Here is a 19659-nt window from a genome sequence, read left to right on the forward strand (position 1 = left end):
TTAAATATTTTTTGATCAAAATTTAAAAAAAATGCTGGCTGGGATGCCTTTTATTGCTAAATTCTTTCATACTCACAATTCTTGTGGACACATATCGCAAATTTTGATGTAAATATGACTAAAACTTTTGGATATATCTTGCATACTAAATACATATGATAAATTAATAATTAGCCTTAATAGCTTGACATCAATTAAGCGATGATGACATAATATGCGTTTAAAACAAAACACGCGAATTTACTACTGCCAGTACTTATGGCTGAGTCACAATGAAATTTCTCATGTTCATGAGTTTTGATGCAAAAGCGAACACCTTCACAGTTGCGCAAGATGTTGCGTTTGTAAATATAAAAGAACTTCAGACTTAGCAGGTGGAAGTTGCGCTTTCACATACAAAAATTTCACAAATCAGTGTTATTAACATTCTTACTATACAAGAAAAATACTTGCTAAAATATTCATTTGATAAAATGCAGTATTAACATAATTGTAAAAATGTTAGAATAGTACCAACGAGTGGGAAAAATAAATACAATTGCGAAGTCTGGAAGCACTCATTGCCAAAACACAAATTCTTATTCCTATGCTTTGCTTGCAACAAGAGTTGGAATTTGGCAACTTTTTCACATCGGATGGCGCTGGTGATGCGCTATTTGTATTTCTCCATGCATATACATTAGGCCGGGTCGATTTGTGGGGTGCAAAAAAATCGCCCATTGCTCTGTGAAAATCATATTCTAGGGATCAAACAAAGAAACTTTGCCGAAGGAACCATACCTCTAAAACGAATTCTGATGTCTCCCAATTTGGGTCGAACTTTTGGGTAGGGACAAATTTTGAAAAATCCCACTTTGACCCATTTAGAGTGATCCAATCGAGTCCAAATGTATGACCGACCCCCACTAACTTTGGAGGCCCGACCCACCGATGCCAGTGGCACACCCCCTGGAACCCCCCTGGGGGTTCACCATACAAACATTTAAAAAAATCGACGGTTTTGCACATTACATGAAAAAACACGATTTTCACAGAGCAATGAGCGATATTTAAATCGACCCGCCCTAATATACATACATGCAATATATTTTGCGTCTGTCAGCGCTCTATGCTGCATTAACAATCCTATGTGACGGGGCTATTATGTACGTGGGAATATTAATTTGGGTAAACTAATCGTAAGCGCTTTAAAACGAGACCGTTATTAAATTTTTATGATTACATTTGTTATGTGTAAATGAGCGCAACTAGGGCCCGTATTACGTTTTAGGAGGCGTGATCGAAACTCTTTTTTTAAATCGGAACAGCTTGCGAAATGGTGGATCGGATTAATGACATACATATGTAAACTAGCGACAAATAGTACTCGTTTGATTCATAACTTATTATAATTTCTAAAAATAGTATGACAGTTACATATCTTTCGTTTGAGTGAAAATGGTTTTCAGTCACTAATCTTAAATGCAATACGGACCCAGATATTCTTTAAAATATTGTTCACGTTCTTGCATATTGTTTCCAATTTGTGATGCGTTTTTTAATAGATGAGGGGTCTACTTCTTACATTTTTTTATGATCTGCATCTGGGTTGGTTTAAACAACAAAAGTGTATGCATAGACTACATGAGGTTTGGACACTATTAGGCGTACCAATTTATAATTACTCATACTTACGTTTAGTGATTTGCGCTTGATAAATTATCGAAAGCGGGGTTAGACAATTCCCGTTATTACAGCTTGCGTTACTTTGGTTTCTACATCCAGTGGTGCATTCGATCGTTGTGGATCCACCAGCAGTTTTGGCAACTGTACCGATTAACATTCATCGGTATAATCTATCGGTCTGCCCTTGTCACCGATGAAGCACTCACCAATCACAGGCCGCTCATACACTACTCGACAGTTCAATGTTATAATTATGATTTCCTACATTTCCGTTATTGCGTACACAATATGTTCCAATATATATACGTCTGTATAACATCCGTTCGCTATTACTACTATTCGCTTTTTGTTTTATATTTCGATTTTGTGTTTAATTCTTATTGTCATTTAATTTAATTAAACTCATTTTATGCGTTGTTTTCACATCAGCTCATCATAGGCGCTACTGTTTTATTGTCACTTCTGTTGCCGTTAAAACGCTTCGCTGATTTGTGGTCTGTTTGTTATGTTAGACGATTTGTATGTCTCGGACGTTCGATGTCATTATTTGATGAACAAAGTGTGTTCTAGTTCTCAACTCCATAAATAAAAGGGTGAATAAAAAGTTGCGCATCACTTGCACTTACATTGTTTTCAATTTGTTACATGCTAATGAAATACGTTCCACATTGAGCAAATTATTATGTATATAGAACAATATCAAATAATTTTACAAATGTGTTCGGGGTTCGTACGTATGTATCGTTAGCTTAATTCATAAAGGCCCATACCAAAAGATGTTTCGAAATGGCGTTTTTCACAGATTTTGTTTTGGTACATTAAAGTACACCCGCAGTAAAAATTTAATAAAGTTAAAACCAATAACAACGAAGTTATGGCATTTTTAGAAAGCCATTTCTGCATACATATGTGACCCGGTCTATGAAAAGGTGGCTTATGACTCAAAAAAGAAATTGCGAGAAAGAGCTGTTAAAGATAAACAATGCATATCTTCAGTTTTTTTATTTTATTTTTTGAGTCATAAGCCACCTTGTCATAGGCCGGGTCACATACAGATATTGAATCTAAAAATAAAATAGTTTTTGCTTCTCTTGTAAAATTTGTTGTTTAAGGCCATTGTAAATTAATGTATCTCACTTACTCGTTCGTTGTGCTTATTTTTTCATTTTACTTATTGCTTTTAAATTAAGCATTTTTGCATTTACTATTCGTATTTTCATATGAGTAACTAATTACAATCGCTGCGTCGTTAATTATAGCTGATAAGTTCAAGAATCTCCATAGAATTGAGTAATTAAGTGGTTTCAGCGTCTAATGACTTGGCGTGTGTTAGGTATGTACTAATTCGCATTTGTAAGCTAGCGGACGACAACCGACATGCGAAAGAAAACCAATACTACACGTAGATATTAAAATACTAAGAAATCCAATTAAACCATGAAAATTTACAAAATGTAAAATTATACATTTATTCGCTCAGTTGGATGAACGCACTTAATAGGTTTATAGTAAACTAGCAGAGTACCCGACGTCGTTCGGGTATAAATAAAAGCAGTACTATATAGACTAATATTTTTTTATTTATTTATTTATTTTTATTTATTTATTTATTTATTTAAAGTCAACTAACAAGAGCGGTCGACTAACAAAATACAAAGGAAAGTAACATAAAAAAATAGCGTAGAAATATATACAAGCATAGAATTAAAAATCGAATTAATTAAAAATTTACAATTTTGTTTGACGTTGAACAAGAACTAAAATTAAACTATTGTTACATATTAAACAAGTAATCTTTAAGATATCAGTTGAGACTGAAAAGTATTGCATTGCGTAAGGCAACAAACGAACATTCGATACTAATGCAATTATACAAGTCGTTATAGTACGAGCACCAAACACGTATAGGGTCATTTTTGCCAAAATTTATACGACTGTCTGGACGCCCTAGCAGGAACTGCAAAGTTCAATCGGCTTAGCAGCTCTGAGGAGTCAACCTCACCTAGAATTAGCTTATGCAGGAACACCACCCCGAGTAATATTCTACGATTTTCCAGAGTTGGCAAATCAATGAGAAGAAATCTACTTCTATAAGACGCAAGATGAAGATTCGAGTCCCAGTTAAAGGCCCGTAGAGCAAAAATTAAAAATTCTTTCTGCACAGACTCAATACGCTTTATATGAGTAATATAAATTTGCAATACTCAAGTATTGGGCGGACCAGCGAAATGAAGAGGACTTTGGTCAGATACGGATCGTTAAACTCCTTAGTCCAGCGTTTAACAAAACCAAGAGTACCCATTGCTTTATTAGTAATAGCTGAAATATGTGAATTGAAACTCAGTTTGGAGTCGAACAGAACAGCTAAATCGTTAATCGAAGATATACGCTCCATAAGAGTACCATAAAGTGCATAAGACGACAGGACAGGCTTCACGCGATGAAATGTCATGAACTTACATTTAGAACAGTTTAGAGCACCAACGTTGAAATGAGTCCAAATCAACCTGAACTAGATTTGAGCGAGTTAAATCCGAAGGCAAGCATGTATGGCAAATTTTTACATCATCGGCATACATTAGAGCTCGTGAATGATTCAAAATCTGTGGCAGATCATTAATAAAAAGCAATGGGCCTAAATGACTGCCTTCAGGTACACCAGAGGTAACATTAATTGATTTTGAATTAATATATTTATAAAGCACCTTTTGGGTTCTGTTAGAAAGATAGCTTGAGAGCCATAAAGTCAGATTCTTCGGAAAGCCCAGTAAATCAAGCTTCAGAATCAGAAGTTCGCGATTCTCTGAATCAAAAGCTTTACTAAAATCCGTATAAATCACATCTGTTTGCTTGCTATCCAAAAAACCATCCCGAACTCGAAGTAGGTTTGTGGTGGTTGATCTACATCTCACAAATCCATGCTGAAAGGGTGATAATATGGAAGTACACGAACGTTGAAGCTGACTGGTAATTATTTGTTCAAAGGTTTTAGGAATAGCTGAAAGCTTAGCAATTCCCCTATAATTCTCAATATTAGATCTACTACCTTTTTTTGTGCGGCGGTATGATAAATGACTGTTTCCAAATTGATGGAAATGACGCCGATTGCAAAGATAAATTGAGCAATTTTACTATCGGTTCTGTTAAGTTCACGGCACAGAACTTAAGCACACAGCCAGGAATGCCATCGGGCCCTGGAGAAAAAATCGGTTGCAGAGCTAAAACGCTCTGAAGTACAGTGGCACTATCAATGACTGGATTGAGAATACAGTTAGAACTAACTATTTCGGACGGATAACTACCGGTTTGGGTACAGGTTGACGAATAAGTCGATTTGAAAAAGTCTGCGAATAAGTCGGCAGTATCATGGTCAAGGCTAGCATTCTTGCCACCCAAAGACAAAGATGATGGAAATCCCGAAGATTTGCGTTTTGAATTAACAAACCCGTAAAGTTTTTTAGGATTGTTAACTCAATTTTGCATCTTGTTAAATACGACTTGTAGCAGTTTTGATTCAGGCGTTGGAAATTAAAACGGGCAACTAAATATTTAGAAAAATCTTCAGAAGAACCAGATCTTTTAAAACGCTTATAGAGCCTCGATTTAATATTGTTCAGGTTAGCAAGTTGCCTCGAGAACCAAGGTCGTTTACTACTTTTAGCCTTAACAAAATAACCGGAACGCAACGATTAATAAAGTCACTTAGGTAACTATAAAAAATAGACGTGGCAGCCTCAACATCGGTACAAGCATAAAGGTCAGACCAATCATGGGAAGCTAACAGTTGATTAAGCAAATCAAAGTCTTGTTAAAACATCTCGAACGAGAACGACATGACACTTCCATGAAGTTAATCGTAGGCAGTAAATTGTCCAGTGTAACCTCAAGTGTGCGGTGCAAGGGATCTTCAGGCAGGGATTCGACTGAGACCAGTACCCATTGAACTATCAACAAAAACTAAATCTAACAACTTATTTTTAGAGTTTACCACATTATTGATCTGAACCAGCGGCAATTCAATAAGCGAGCCAATAAAATCATGATGAGTGACAGGAGTCAAAAAAGTTTGAATCATCGTTGCCAATCCAACTAACGAATGGTAAGTTAAAGTCCCCAAGAACCACTGGGCGATCGTTATCACGCAAACGAGAATGAAGGCTGTGGATAACTGCTTTATGGCAATCATAAACGTACATATCTGACCCAGGCGGTATGTAGGAACAAGAAATATATAAGGAAAAATTCGGGAACAAGAGCTTTACAGGTATGAATTCAATGTCAAGTACGTCATCAAAGTGCAACAATTCAGTAGAAATACTGGACAATACAGCGATCAGGACACCGCCTGCTCTCGACTGACGATCACACCGAAAAACAACGTAGTCATTTGAAAATAACTTTGAATTTAAATTATCAGGTTTTAGTCAAGTCTCTGTGATAGGAAACACTTCCGCTGTAAAAGTAAAACTGTTAGGGTAAAAAGCAGTTAGTTTAGAACGTAACCCACGAACATTCTGATAGTGAATAGTTACTTTTGAATCGTATTGGCAGGGCTGGGAATACAATTTTTTGAAACTATACGTGCGCGAGGCTCAACCTTCGACTTTGTGGTGTATAAATGTACCACCGAATGTATAGACCAAAAAGATTTGTCAAGAACCATACCAAAATATTCATCTGGAACTGATATTATATTAGACTAATCCCAACCCCCATTTGTATGGGAGATGCCACGCCCCTTTTTCGCTATGCCCAATTTTTTCCGAGGGGGTAGGGATTAGTCTTATATACCTCCTCACCTAATTTCAGTCGTCTAGCTTTAATACTTTCAGATATATTGACAACGAAAAATTCCAGTTGTATGGGAGGTGCGACGCCCCCTTTTTCATTATACCCAGTTTTTCTGGAGGGGGTAGGGATTGGTCTCATATAACCACTCACCTAATTTCAGTCGTCTAGCCTTAATACTTTCAGATATATTTACTACGAAAAATTCCAGTTGTATGGGAGGTGCCACGCCCCCTTGTTGAAAACTTTATTTATATAGCCTACCATAGATTGACGCACTCAGGGTACGTCATGGCAAAATTTCGTTCGATTCCATTCTGCGGTTTAGGCTGCAAGTCCAAACAGACATACTTTCACAAATATATAGTAGATACTGTGAATCTAGTGCAGGGTAATCAGACTCCCGCAATATCAAAGATAGTGTGTGCGTGCCTTGCACTATGTGCTGCAGCACGAAAGTTGAAAAAGCTTCTACGTACATGAAAAATAGCAATTCATGTTGAAGCATGTCTCCCAACCAAATAAGGATTTTTTCTTAAGCTCCTGCACAAAATGTTCTAGCAGGAACTGAGGAACCCCCAACAGCTCAGTGTTGTCAGACATGTTTTTTCTAAAATTGTTTCACTTCAGATGTAATTAATGTAAGGCTGGTCCTGTTCCGCATTATTTGCTCTGATAATTTTACCTGCTTGTAATTTATTTGTTTTTGGTTTGGCTTCAAATTATAGTTACCAATTTTCTCTAAAATTGCTCAACTTGCTGATGGTTTGGTAAAAATGGAAACATCTAGAAATCAACTTCTACTGAAAAGAAAAACCATATTGGAGCTCAAACCTGACTCGTTATTCGTTAGTCGTTACGTTTTTGCGTGTTATTTGTTTTTATAAAATTGTCCAATTACATTCACATGAAAAAAGATTAACTAACGCCTAACAAATTCAAACTTATGCTTCATTTACACTACATCAAATGCGTCGTTTTGGGTGCAACGAGTTCCCTCATACAAATCATTTTTCTTTTTTTATCGTTTTTTTGTTTAATCAGTTCCACGTTAGTGCATTTTCTTGTGGTAGATTGGTGTCCTGGCAGTCGAGTCTTGCAGGAAAGGTTACTTTTAACTCACCCATTTGGAAGTACATTTGAGGCCAGTGTAAAAGTGGTATTATAATAAATTTTGTGAAAAGCCTGTCAGGCTTGCCATATCCATATCCATATAAAACAGCTGATCTAACCAACTTTATGGAAATCAATGTAACTGGTCAATGGTGCCATACCATATCGCCCTAACAATAACCATACCATAATCTACAAATTGGGTTTTTGTTTTGAGTGATATTTGAGTTAGTGAATTTATTAATTTTTAGATATTTTATTTATTTTTTTCGGATACGTTTTGCTTCAGTGATTTAATAATTATTCAATTTGCTATTAATTTTTTACATTTTCTTCTATTTTATGAAAAATATCACATTTCGTAGGTTAAGGCACTAATAATCGATGCCAATCGATATGGCTAAGTAAATATTTGGTATAAATAAAGCATTATGATATTCAACTTTGCCAGGGTATTTTGCAAATGACCACTTACGTTTCACATGCCAACGGTGCTGCTGCTGTTCACTTCTCTCCCATTTCTCAACTAAAAAAATTCTACACATGATGCGTGCTAAAACTATATTTAGAGATGTTCATATGTGATACATATAATATTGCAATGGTGCCATTGTGCTTTCTTAAAAGATTAGCTTTTAGATGTAATCTTTGGTACTTGTACGATATATTGAGTTGACTGTGATATCTCATCTACATTGTATATAAAGGTTTTAAGTAGCTGTCAGTGAAAATTTTGGCAAGCGAGGATATAAGATATCTCCTTTTTGTATCTACAGCTTATAGTTAAAAGGCACCTCATTTCCAATCGTGCCAACTTAACTTCCGCTTTCCATCCTGCAGCATGTCCACCCCCTAGTCATATTTATTTTCTTTCTTTCTGTATTTTTTTTTTGCTTACATTGATTTATCATACCTACAACTTTAATACAAAAATCTTCTTGCCTTGCACGTTTACTCCTGTTGTGTTTTTTTTTTTTTTTGTTGCTATTTTACACTTAGCTACTCCTCCTTAGCTGCTTTGTCACGTTTGTCTTTGTTGCTATTTGATGACATTATGCCACGACAGAGCGTAGTCATGAAAATGTCATCGACACTTTTAACGTATGTATATATCGGTCGCCATTAAGTTTGCGCTTAATGCCGCTGCAGCGGGTGGTGTCAACATTTTTATATCTTGAATAACTTTTCCTTTCTTGCTGATACGTTCTCTTTGAAGTGTTGCATTTTTTATTTGTGTCGTATTTTATCGCATATGGCGTCACTCTGATGTCGTTGCCTTCATGCTTTGTATATATGCAGCTTGTTTAAGGGACACGAAATAAGCTTTGAGTTGACATTGCCGGTGGCGCGAAATTATGATATTTGCTAGTCATTCACTGGCTGAACAGTTGCGGTTGTCAGAATTTTTGTTATCGACATTTATGTTTATAACACATATAAGTGTGGAATATACCAACCTTTTGTCGAAAAAAGAGTAGCGAAATTGTTGTATAAAATTGTTTGTAGTAGTAGCTTGAGTTTTTAATTAGTTTTAAAGATAGGGTGTGAAAAGTTGTATAATCAATAAACAATACAATCACAGTTTACTTGTCGAACTGTCGTCAAAATCTTCGGATATTGATTCGACGGTTTGTATCATGTAGGACACACCGTATGCAGCTAACGTATTGTCGCGGATTTCAAAAAATTCCTGATTATTTTGCAGGTTCTGTTATGTTATTGTTGTAGCGATAAGGTTACTCCCCGAAGGCTTTGGGGAGTGTTATCGATGTGATGGTCCTTTGCCGGATACAGATCCGGTACGCTCCGGTAACACAACACCATTAAGGTGGTAGCCCGACCATATCGGGAACGATTTATGTGGCCGCATTAACCTTCAGACCATCCCTCCCTCCCCCACCGCCAAGTTCCATGAGGAGCTTGGGGGCGCCAGTGCCTCGTCTGTTAGTGAAACGGAATTCGCCGCTCGAAGGTTGACAATTGGGTTGGAGAAGCTATGTATTGCGCTACACAACCCCTTGAATTAATAACTCAAATATACAGTATAGCAAAATAGTCATTATTTACACTACTTTGGTAGTAGAACTCCACAATTAGACTACTAGCATACTTCACTGATAGCGTGTTAAAATCAAAGTGATTGATTATTTCTCAGCATGCCCTGCTTTTATGCTCTCAGCTGCCACGTTGGCGTATTTTTCCTGGGTCTAGTCTTTTCAGAACAGCCTTCTCGAACAGTTGGTCATTTATTTCTCATTTCTGTAAGTATGTCATATTCATATTTGTCTTCTAGTTATATGCGTGAGTAGTGTAATCTTCGCTCTTAGCTGATGACTACATATATATATGTGTCTACATGTACGTGTGGCTGCTTGATTTGTCGTTTGCATGTACATATAGGTATGGGCTGCTTGCTTTGCTGTTGTTGTGTATTATTTACTAGTAACATAGTGACGTACCGAAATTCTTAATATTCGCCACAGTATATGTGTATGACAAGGGGATTCTGGATAGTTAACTAAGGTTTTACCGTTGCGATATCCACCTCTTTGGATAAGGATGATTACTGTTAAGTCTTGGCGCAAGGTGCCAATGCTTCTCGAGTCAACCGCCACACTGTCCCGTGGTGTATTTTCTCATTGGGTCCGAGGGTTTTCTGGATGTTTATTGCATTTAACAGTGTGGTAGTGCTACGCAGTTTTATGAAAGCTGCCTTAGTGAATGGCCAAAAGAAGGTTTGTGAAGAAGTTTGTGGGCGATTTTTTTGAACTTGTTGGTCTAATTTAAGACCTCTTCAGTTTTTCCGATGACAAAACTGCTATCTGGTAAGATTGACCAATTTTCCAAATGGCGCTGGGTTTATATCTGTAACGATCGGGATTCATATTCTAATACATTACAGCTGGAATAAAATAACTTAATAACTAAAATAGCTGTCGATTGGAATCAGTGCGGCCAATCTTCTGATTGATATCTGAAATTTTGATAAGAGTTTCGTGATATCGACGAGATAAATTTTTTTGAATTGCTTATATTTATTAAAACGTTGCCACTGATTAAATATGGTAATATTAACGTTTCGTAATATACTCCCGAGTTTCTCTTCCAATCTGGGTTGTGCTACTTTTTAATTTTTCTTACAAACTGACATGATGTAGGTCTTATGGTTTATGGGGACTCCGGCTATATGCATGACAGATGAATTTTCGCTTAGAAGCTTTTTGATGGCAGATATACACTAGGCCGGGTCGCAAAAAATAGTTGTAAAACTCCGACCCTAAATTTGAAGCTTAATTAAATATTAAATATACACTCGGAGTGTTTGTCAAACCACTGCCGGGGGACGACCCCGCTAAGAACTTTTATTTTCAAAAAGTATTTTTATGTAGCTTTTCAAGGGACTTTAACCCAGGACCATCACTTAATTGCTGAATCGGCTTACGTCAAATGTTATTACGACTGTCAAATCAACCAAACCCAACCCTAAATGATCGTACTTGAGCTTGTGAGAGTATTGATAACACTAAGTGACACTCCCCAAAATTGTGAGTTACGCGCAAAAAGTGGACTCTTGCGAGTCTATAACTTTGTTGGTCTTAACACGATTTTCAGTTTCTTTCCGGATACTTCATATATATATTATTGGAAAGGTCTAAATCGCTTCTTATACGATCCAGAGAAACGCCAACAAAGTTCTAGTCCAAAGGTACGAAAACCCGGTTTTTTTGCCCGTAACTCTTGATTTTGAGGGTGTCCAAGGAAAATCTATGCAATGACTGCATCTTGGTGAACTACTAGAAAAATCATATAACTTCCCAGGTATTTTCACTTCTGTCTTTTTTGTAACTCTGTGTAACATATTAGCCCTAATTGCATTCACGACGGCGGCTAACAAAGCGACATCTGTCAAATTATTTTTGCACCTGTTTTTATGAGGTCATTATTTTCGGCGCGGCAATCAATCATGAATGGCGTTGTGGGCAGATTAAACCCAATTCTATTTCTGGTAGGGACAAAATTTGACGCTGCCGTTTGCTATAATATATATTTGTGGCTTGTCGCTTTATTGTGATTTTAGTCTGTAGACGCCTTGTTGAATGTAATCAGCACTCTTAACATTAATGAAATGTTAAAGTAAATACACTTTCTGCGTTGACGTGGGAATGTCGATAGCAATTTTGTTCATTTTATTTCTTCTGTAATAGTGTAAAGATTATAAGCACATAATAGCCTAAGTATTTCTTTCACAATAACAAATTTCCTTATTTTGCCTTTTTCAGGTACAAAATCCGTGTATGCGGCGAGTCAACCAGATGCCGACCAGAAAGGACCCGTTTTTCTCAATGAACCCATCAATCGCATTGATTTCTCCAATTCGACCGGCGCCGAAATTGAATGCAAAGCCAGCGGCAATCCTATGCCAGAGATTATATGGATCCGTAGTGATGGTACTGCTGTTGGTGATGTGCCTGGACTACGTCAGATTTCATCTGATGGTAAATTGGTTTTCCCACCATTCCGCGCTGAAGATTATCGGCAGGAAGTGCATGCTCAAGTGTATGCCTGTTTGGCACGCAATCAATTTGGAACCATCATTTCACGCGATGTACATGTGCGTGCGGGTAAGTTAGAGAAGTTCTGATGATAGAGCGATTTTACAAATTTGAAAGTTGGAGGGCTTAATTAGGGTAGCAGTGATAGCAATTTATTTCTTTGTGACCAATTTATATAATCACTTTCGGAACACATCGAAACAGGGTGATAACCCATTCTGAGTAAACTATCGCCGGCAACAAGTATCATAACAGGAATTTAACAAATAGGGTATCAGTAGTTTTCGCAGTTACTTACTGCTGCCAAGGCGACATCACGAAGTTTGAATTTTGATAAATTACTTTCATCGTACATCAAAGTATACAATGCTCAGTACAATTTTGTTATTATTATTTCCGTTGTGTATTATCCCTAAATCAAATTAATTGTACATGAACAGCTGTCGATTGGAATCAGTACGGTCAATCTTCTGATTGATATCTGAAATTTTGATGGAGTTTCGTGATATCGACGAGATACATTTTTTTAATTGTTTATATTTATTCAAACGTTGCTACTGATTAAATATAGTATTAATAACGTTGCGTAAAATACTCCCGAGAAGATTTAAGACGAGTTTCTCTTCCAATCTGAGTCGTGCTACTTTTTAATTTTTCTTACCAACTGACATGATGTAGGTCTTATGGTTTATGGGAACTCCGGCTGTATGCAAGGCAGATGCATTTTCGCTGCATTTGTTGGCAGATTCGGCTTACGTCAAATGTTATTACGACTCTTAAATCAACCTAACCCAACCCAAAATGATCATACTTGAGCTTGTGAGGGTATTGATACCACTATGTGATACCCCCCTAAATCGTGAGTTCGCCGCAAAAAGTAATTTTTCGTATCTTTGGACTCTTACGAGTCTCTAACTTTGTTGACCATAACACGATTTTCAGTTTCTCTCCCGTATACTTGATATATATATATTGTTCGAAAGGTCTAAATTCATTCTTATACGATCCAGAGAAACTGAAAGTCGCCAACAAAGTTCTAGTCCAAAGGCACGAAAACCCGTTTTTTTGCCCGTAACTCGTGATTTTGAGGGTGTCCAAGGAAAATCTTCTATGCAATGACTGCATCTTGGTGAACTACTAGAAAAATCATATAACTTCCCAGGTATTATCACTTTTGTGTTTTTTGTAACTCTGCGGCCTAATTGCATTCACGAAAGCGGCTACAAAGCGACTTCTGTCATACTATTTTTGCACCTGTTTTTATGAGGGTCATTATTTTCGGCGCGACAATCAATCACGAATGGCGTTGTGGGCAGATTAAACACAATTCTATTATTGGTAGCGACAATGAGTGGCGTCCTTTTTAAAACAGAATTAAATTTTTTTCAGAATTTGACGCTGCCGTCTGCTATAATATATATTGTGGCTGCCGCGTTCAAAGTAATCATGCAGCCAATGCTTGGCTACGCTTGTCGCTTTATTGTGATTGTAGTCTGTAGACGCCTTGTTGGATGTAATCAGCCCGATTAACATTAATGAAATGTTAAATTAAATACACTTTCTGCGTTAACGTGGGAAAGTCGATAGCAAATTTATATCACTTATGGCAATCATAACAGGGTTGATTATATTTTAGCTAGACGGTAATGCAGTTTTGGACTAGTAAATAACCCTTATAGGCCCGACACATACGATTCTTGATGCAGCATCGTGCGCTGACATATAGTAGATTTTTGCCCCCTACGCAAATACATGCTATCTACTCATCTGTCTGTGTACGACGCTGCATCAAAAATCGTATGTGTCGCCAGCAAATGATACATAGGGCCCTTTAAGCCCTCCAACTATCTCCGTTATGTTATGTTTACATATATGTTTATAAATCTTCTATAATTCGACAAAACCGATTCATCGTTGGTCCGTCAGCGTGGGTTTTGGTTGTTCTTCCTTGTGTCCTGTCCTCCGGTGTACTATACTTAAGGAATTTGGTATTCGGTTTTGTTGTAATTGAACCAACGGCAGTGGATAGGAAATACCAGATTTGTCCTTTTAACCTCGTTTTAAAGAAAATCGCAGTGTAAGTTGACATTTTGTTTGTGGTTTGCAATTTTATATACGTATACCTCTACCAGACTATAACTATGAGAAGTTTCAGGTTAAACTTCCCCTATTTGTGGTATACTACTCTTATTTTTTTTTTACAAATTTGCACATACATTGTTTATGACGAAAATAAAGGCATCTGCAGATGCACAAAAAAAAATTACATTAATTGTTCTTAAAATTTATTTCCGTTAGCCGAACTATTCTCACGCTCATTACATATCCACAGTACTCGGGCGCGTCCATGTATAAGCTTTACGCGCAAACATTCTAATTTGCTGATTCATCTCTAACACAATGAGTAAGCGCCTGTTTTGAAAGTTTCATTGTAAATGCTGTTAATTGGCAACGCCATATTTAATGCCTCGACACATTGTCATACGCACAGTTTCACAAAAAATTATGCACATCAGCGTTGTATTTGCACATAATCACTGAAAAAGACAGTGTAATGACGCTGTTGATTCCCCATTTATCATATTGTTGTAGCCTTTTACAGTTAACAATTGAATTTCTTACTTTGTATCGATGTCGGAATGCATCCTATGTGCTTTTGCACTTATTACAGATAAAATTATGGAAAATTATGAAATAATACTTAAGCAAATTTGGGTTGCGTTTGCTGTTTTGCATACCAAGTGCGAGTTGTGCGCGTTGCACTTATGCATTCGCATTGTTTGAATCAAATGCAAACAAATTTAACGGAAAAATTGAAACTTACTGAATCCACTCATTTCCGCATTTCAGAAGTTCATTCATAGGTAAGGTTACATTAGGTTCGTAATAAAGACCTCATATAGACTGAATGTCGTACTAGAGGTAACAGAATATGTTTATCGGCCAAACAGAATAATCTAATTATGTGCATGGACTTAAGGATGTTATAAAATAACTCGGTCCTCTCGGCAAATACCAGATCTTTTCTAGGACCCAAATAGTTCGCTGCATCGCGATCTGACAATTGTGTCACCCCCAGTAGTCGGACCTTTAACATAGCAAACACAGGACAGGAATCATGGCAGAAGTAAGCAGATAATGACCGGAAATCAGCGGATTGGTACTTTTTTAATATGATTTGACACTTCAACTTTCGGTTAATTAATATGCTTCTAAAGTGAGTACCTGCCTCTTAGGCTCAACTTCACGTTGTCAAAACACACGGATCTAACTGCATGATTAGTAACCCAACTATCGGCTCCATGTTTCCTGCCCAAACACTTCGTAGCCGAATCATTCATTGGTACCAAACGAACTGGTAATCGGGTGTACAATGACAAGGTCTTACATTTAAGGGATGTGATTACAACCTGTCCGTATCATCGAATGGAGCTACTAATCACATTTACTTTAGATCCGATGCCAACCACACGGACATAGCCTAACGCAGTTTCAAAGAATTTTAAAAATAAGAGTGAGCAGAAACCCTTACTTACTTAATTGGCGTTTAACCGTATAAACGGTTATGGCCATCCAACAAGGCGCGCCAGTCGCTCCTTCGCTCCACCAACCGTCGCCAATTGGTCACACCAAGGGAGTTTAAATCGTTTTACACCTGGTCCTTCCAACGGATTGGGGCCGCCCTCTACCTCTGCTTCCATAGGCGGGTTCCTATAGAAACTCTTTCTTGGCCGGAGCATCATCTTTCATTCGCATAACATGGCCTAGGCAGCGCAGCCGCTGCGTTTTAGTTCGCTGGACTATGTTGATGTCTGCGTATAGCTCGTACAGCTCATCATTAAATCTTCTTCTTACTTTTCAATTGTCTACCTAGTCCAAAGTAGCATTTATTGGCAAGATTGATTCTTAGCTGGTTGTTGCTAGTGTTGATGCTGGTTCCCAAATAAACGAAGTATTTTACTATTTCGAAATTATGGCTGCCAAAAGTACCGTGGTTGCCAATGCGCATATGCGCTGACTCTTTGCTCGATGACAGCAGGTACTTCTGTTTGTCCTCATTCACTATCAAACCCATCTTTACCGCTTCTTTTTCCAGTTTGGAGTAAGCAGAACTAACAGCGCGGGGGTTTAGGCCGATGATATCAATGTCATCAGCATATACCAGTAATTGCACGCTTTTAGCAGAGCAGAAACCCACTCTCACAATTATCAATTGTTATCCACAAAAGGTAGGGATTTAGGGATGTTTTCAATTTTTGACTTACCGCAGAAGAATATTCGAAATATTTATGCTTAGGTTGGAATACGTGAAGTGCCAGTTTTACCCTTGTGAGCCAACCAACTTTCCAACGATGAAAACCGCATTACTCAAAAGAAATTATTGCAAACTTCAGCGAAGAAGAGACTGTATAGTTTCTTTTAGTATGATGATTTATTGTCAACTTCCCCTAAAGTGAACTCCCCCGCAATTAGAAAAAAGCCAACATGCGAGATGAAACCACAGCCCCAACTAGGTGCCGATCCAAAGGACAGAAGGTGAGACCCGTATACAATCAGTAAGCGATGCATTATATACAGGTCAGAACTGGCTGACCTTGTTCCCCATGGTACAGTTTTTATTGACCGTGATTGGGTCACGAAAGCGATGCACGTGCTCGCATTGCTACCTTTCAAGTTACCACCCCTCAGGATTGCATAGCAGTTTTTGGTATTTTGTTGACCTTTTACTAACGGTATACCTACCCCTTACCAGCGGGGATGTTCCGGTGCAGTACGATTTTGACATAAGTCCATCGAATTACAAAAACAAAGTACATATTTAGAATTTTTGTTTGTGTCGAGGCCGAGCTCACAAATTAGTGGCCGGTTTTGTGAGACTGGTGAGAATTGTTCTCAAAACTGAAAACTGTTTCTAATAATGACTCCAAAAAGGTCCATAAACTTTAGTTTATAGGACAATGTGAATTTAATATTTCTTAACATTTTTGAAATTTCATTATCACTAATATGAGAAAACGGTCGAGCACATTCAGAGCAAGTGTCCTGCGCTCGTCAGACTAAGACTCCAGCTATCAGATCTAGAAACAGCAAGTGACAAAGGTCATAGGTAGCTGCCACTATTTGCCAAGAGGTTGGAACTATTTTATAACAGACATCCTAGTGTTCGATATGGTTTTTCAAGTTTGGTCTTTGAGAAATCTTAAGTATTTATGGGGTCCGCGAAGAGTGACCAGTTCACTAACCTAACCCTTACAAAGTATTATAAGCTTATTGAATGAAAGTAGTATGAAAGTGAAATGAAAATGCCTCTAGCTTTGCGCTCAATTGAAAAAATCTATCTCCTATCGTTCATTTATGTGAACAAAAGTGCGGTAGCTTCAAAAAGAACAGTGCTTACGTCCGAAATCTTCACAAACTCGGCATGGAATCTCTTCATTTCATATAATGCACTCGTTTAAATAACTTACTCACATGAATTGTCAGATATTTAACCCAATTTGCTAACGAGTTTTAATAACTTTATGAAATTTATTCCAATTAGATCCAGTTAAAGGAAAATTACACTAAAAGTGTGACGATATTCCCACGTTTCCCGCCACACCCAACATTTGCATACTTCATATATAACCAATCATAATTAGGTAGAACTGCGTATATTTGCAGAACATTTTCAAAACGCAACTCATTTATTTTAAATAAAATGAGTAAAAGTATTAAGAGAAGCACGAAAAAATATACGTAAAAATGAGCTAGACGCACCTTCCCATGCTGAAATTTTTTGTAATTGTCGTTTAATGAGTGGTAATAACCATTTACCATATTTTGGATTCTAAAGATAACACACCTTAGCAACGAAACAGTATGGAACATACAAGAAGAGCACGCATTATGCGTGGTAAGTTTTTATACTCAGCGTGCTTTTCACACAGAGTATATTAACTTTGATTGGATAACGGTTGGTTGTACAGGTATAAAGGAATCGAGATAGATATAGACTTCCATATATCAAAATCATCAGTATCGAAAAAAAATTTGATTGAGCCATGTCCGTCCGTCCGTCTGTCCGTTAACATGATAACTTGAGTAAATATTGAGATATCTTCACCAAATTTGGTACACGAGCTTATCTGGAATAGAGTGGTATTGAAAATGAGCGAAATCGGATGATAACCACGCCCACTTTTTATATACATAACATTTTCGAAAACACAAAAAACTGATTATTTAGTAAATAATACACCTAGAATGTTGAAATTTGACATGTGGACTGATATGGCGTGGCACCGACCACTTGTGATAAAATCAATTTTACAAATATTATTAATCATAAATCAAAAATCGTTAAACCTATCGTAACAAAATTCGGCAGAGAGGTTGCCTTTACTAGAGGGAATGCTTTGAAGGAAAATTAACGAAATCGGTTAAAGGCCACGCCCACTTTTATATAAAAGATTTTTAAAAGGGTCGTGGACGAATAAAATAAGCTATATCTTTGCAAAAAAGAGCTTTATACCAACGGTATTTCATTTCCCAAGGGTATTTATAACAATAAATAGGAAAAACCTCAAATTTAAAAAAATGGGTGTGGCACCGCCATTTTTATGACTAAGCAACTTTGTATGTTTCGGGAGCCATAGCTCGAAGAAAACTTAACGGATCGTAATAAAATTGGGTACACAAATTTTCCCTATAGTAGAAAATATTTCTGGTAAAAATGGACGGGATCGGTTAAAGACCACGGCAACTTAGATATAAAACAAGTTTAAAAGTGTCGTAGACTAGAATAATAAGCTATAACTTAGCAAAAAATAGTTTTGAATCAATGATATTTCACTTATCAAGTTTTATTGTAGGAGGAAATGGGGAGATATTTTTTTTAAACGGGCGGTGCCACGTGTTATGTAGAAAAGTAATTTATCTGAAATGAAATGTGCAATTGAAGCTCACGCTGCGTATATAATGTTCGGTTACACCCGAACTTAGACATCTTTACTTGTTCTTTTTGTCGTTATGTCACTTCCGCTAAACTTTTCCCTGACTAAGTTTGGCCTACATGAGTAGCTATTTGCATGTCATTCAATCGCTTAAGTTATACTTGAGCGATAATAAATTTAATTAGACAAATTTTCATACAAACCACTGCCGTAAAGCTTATTAGATGCAGTGTTTTGCACCGGCAAAATAACTAATCGCCTCATGTCACGTTAACACGAAATTCATGCATCTTAATATGACCAATAAGACACACAGTAAACAAGGTCACTTAGCAAATAAGAAAATGTCGACGTCAAACATGAGAAAAGCATTAGGGCTGATCACATTCAACACGGCGTATACAGACCACAACCACAATAAACCAAAGCTTGACGACAACCGTAGCCAAGCATTGGCTTCTTGATTACTTTGAAAGCGGCAGCCACCAATGTAAATTACAGCAAACAGTAGCGAAAAATTTTGAAAAAAATGTTAATTATGTTAAAGAAACGCCCAAAATAATAATTTTAGCTTTTATTATCTGTTATTTACTTCTATTTTAGTT

At 37.0% G+C, this 19659-nt stretch overlaps 1 protein-coding gene across 44 annotated transcripts in view; it reads left to right on the forward strand.

Moving 5' to 3' along the window:
• The window catches only part of Dscam1 (Down syndrome cell adhesion molecule 1), a 274746-nt gene that overhangs the window by 111755 nt on the left and 143332 nt on the right, over positions 1 to 19659 (forward strand). For all 44 annotated transcript variants that reach the window (XM_067771930.1, XM_067771929.1, XM_067771923.1 and 41 more), the window contains one exon: positions 11847 to 12188. In XM_067771930.1, the coding sequence (XP_067628031.1) occupies positions 11847 to 12188 (342 nt within the window). The remainder of the gene's footprint in view (positions 1 to 11846; positions 12189 to 19659) is intronic.

This window comes from Eurosta solidaginis, chromosome 3, assembly GCF_040869045.1.
Source record: "Eurosta solidaginis isolate ZX-2024a chromosome 3, ASM4086904v1, whole genome shotgun sequence".
Taxonomy (NCBI): Eukaryota; Metazoa; Arthropoda; class Insecta; order Diptera; family Tephritidae; genus Eurosta; species Eurosta solidaginis.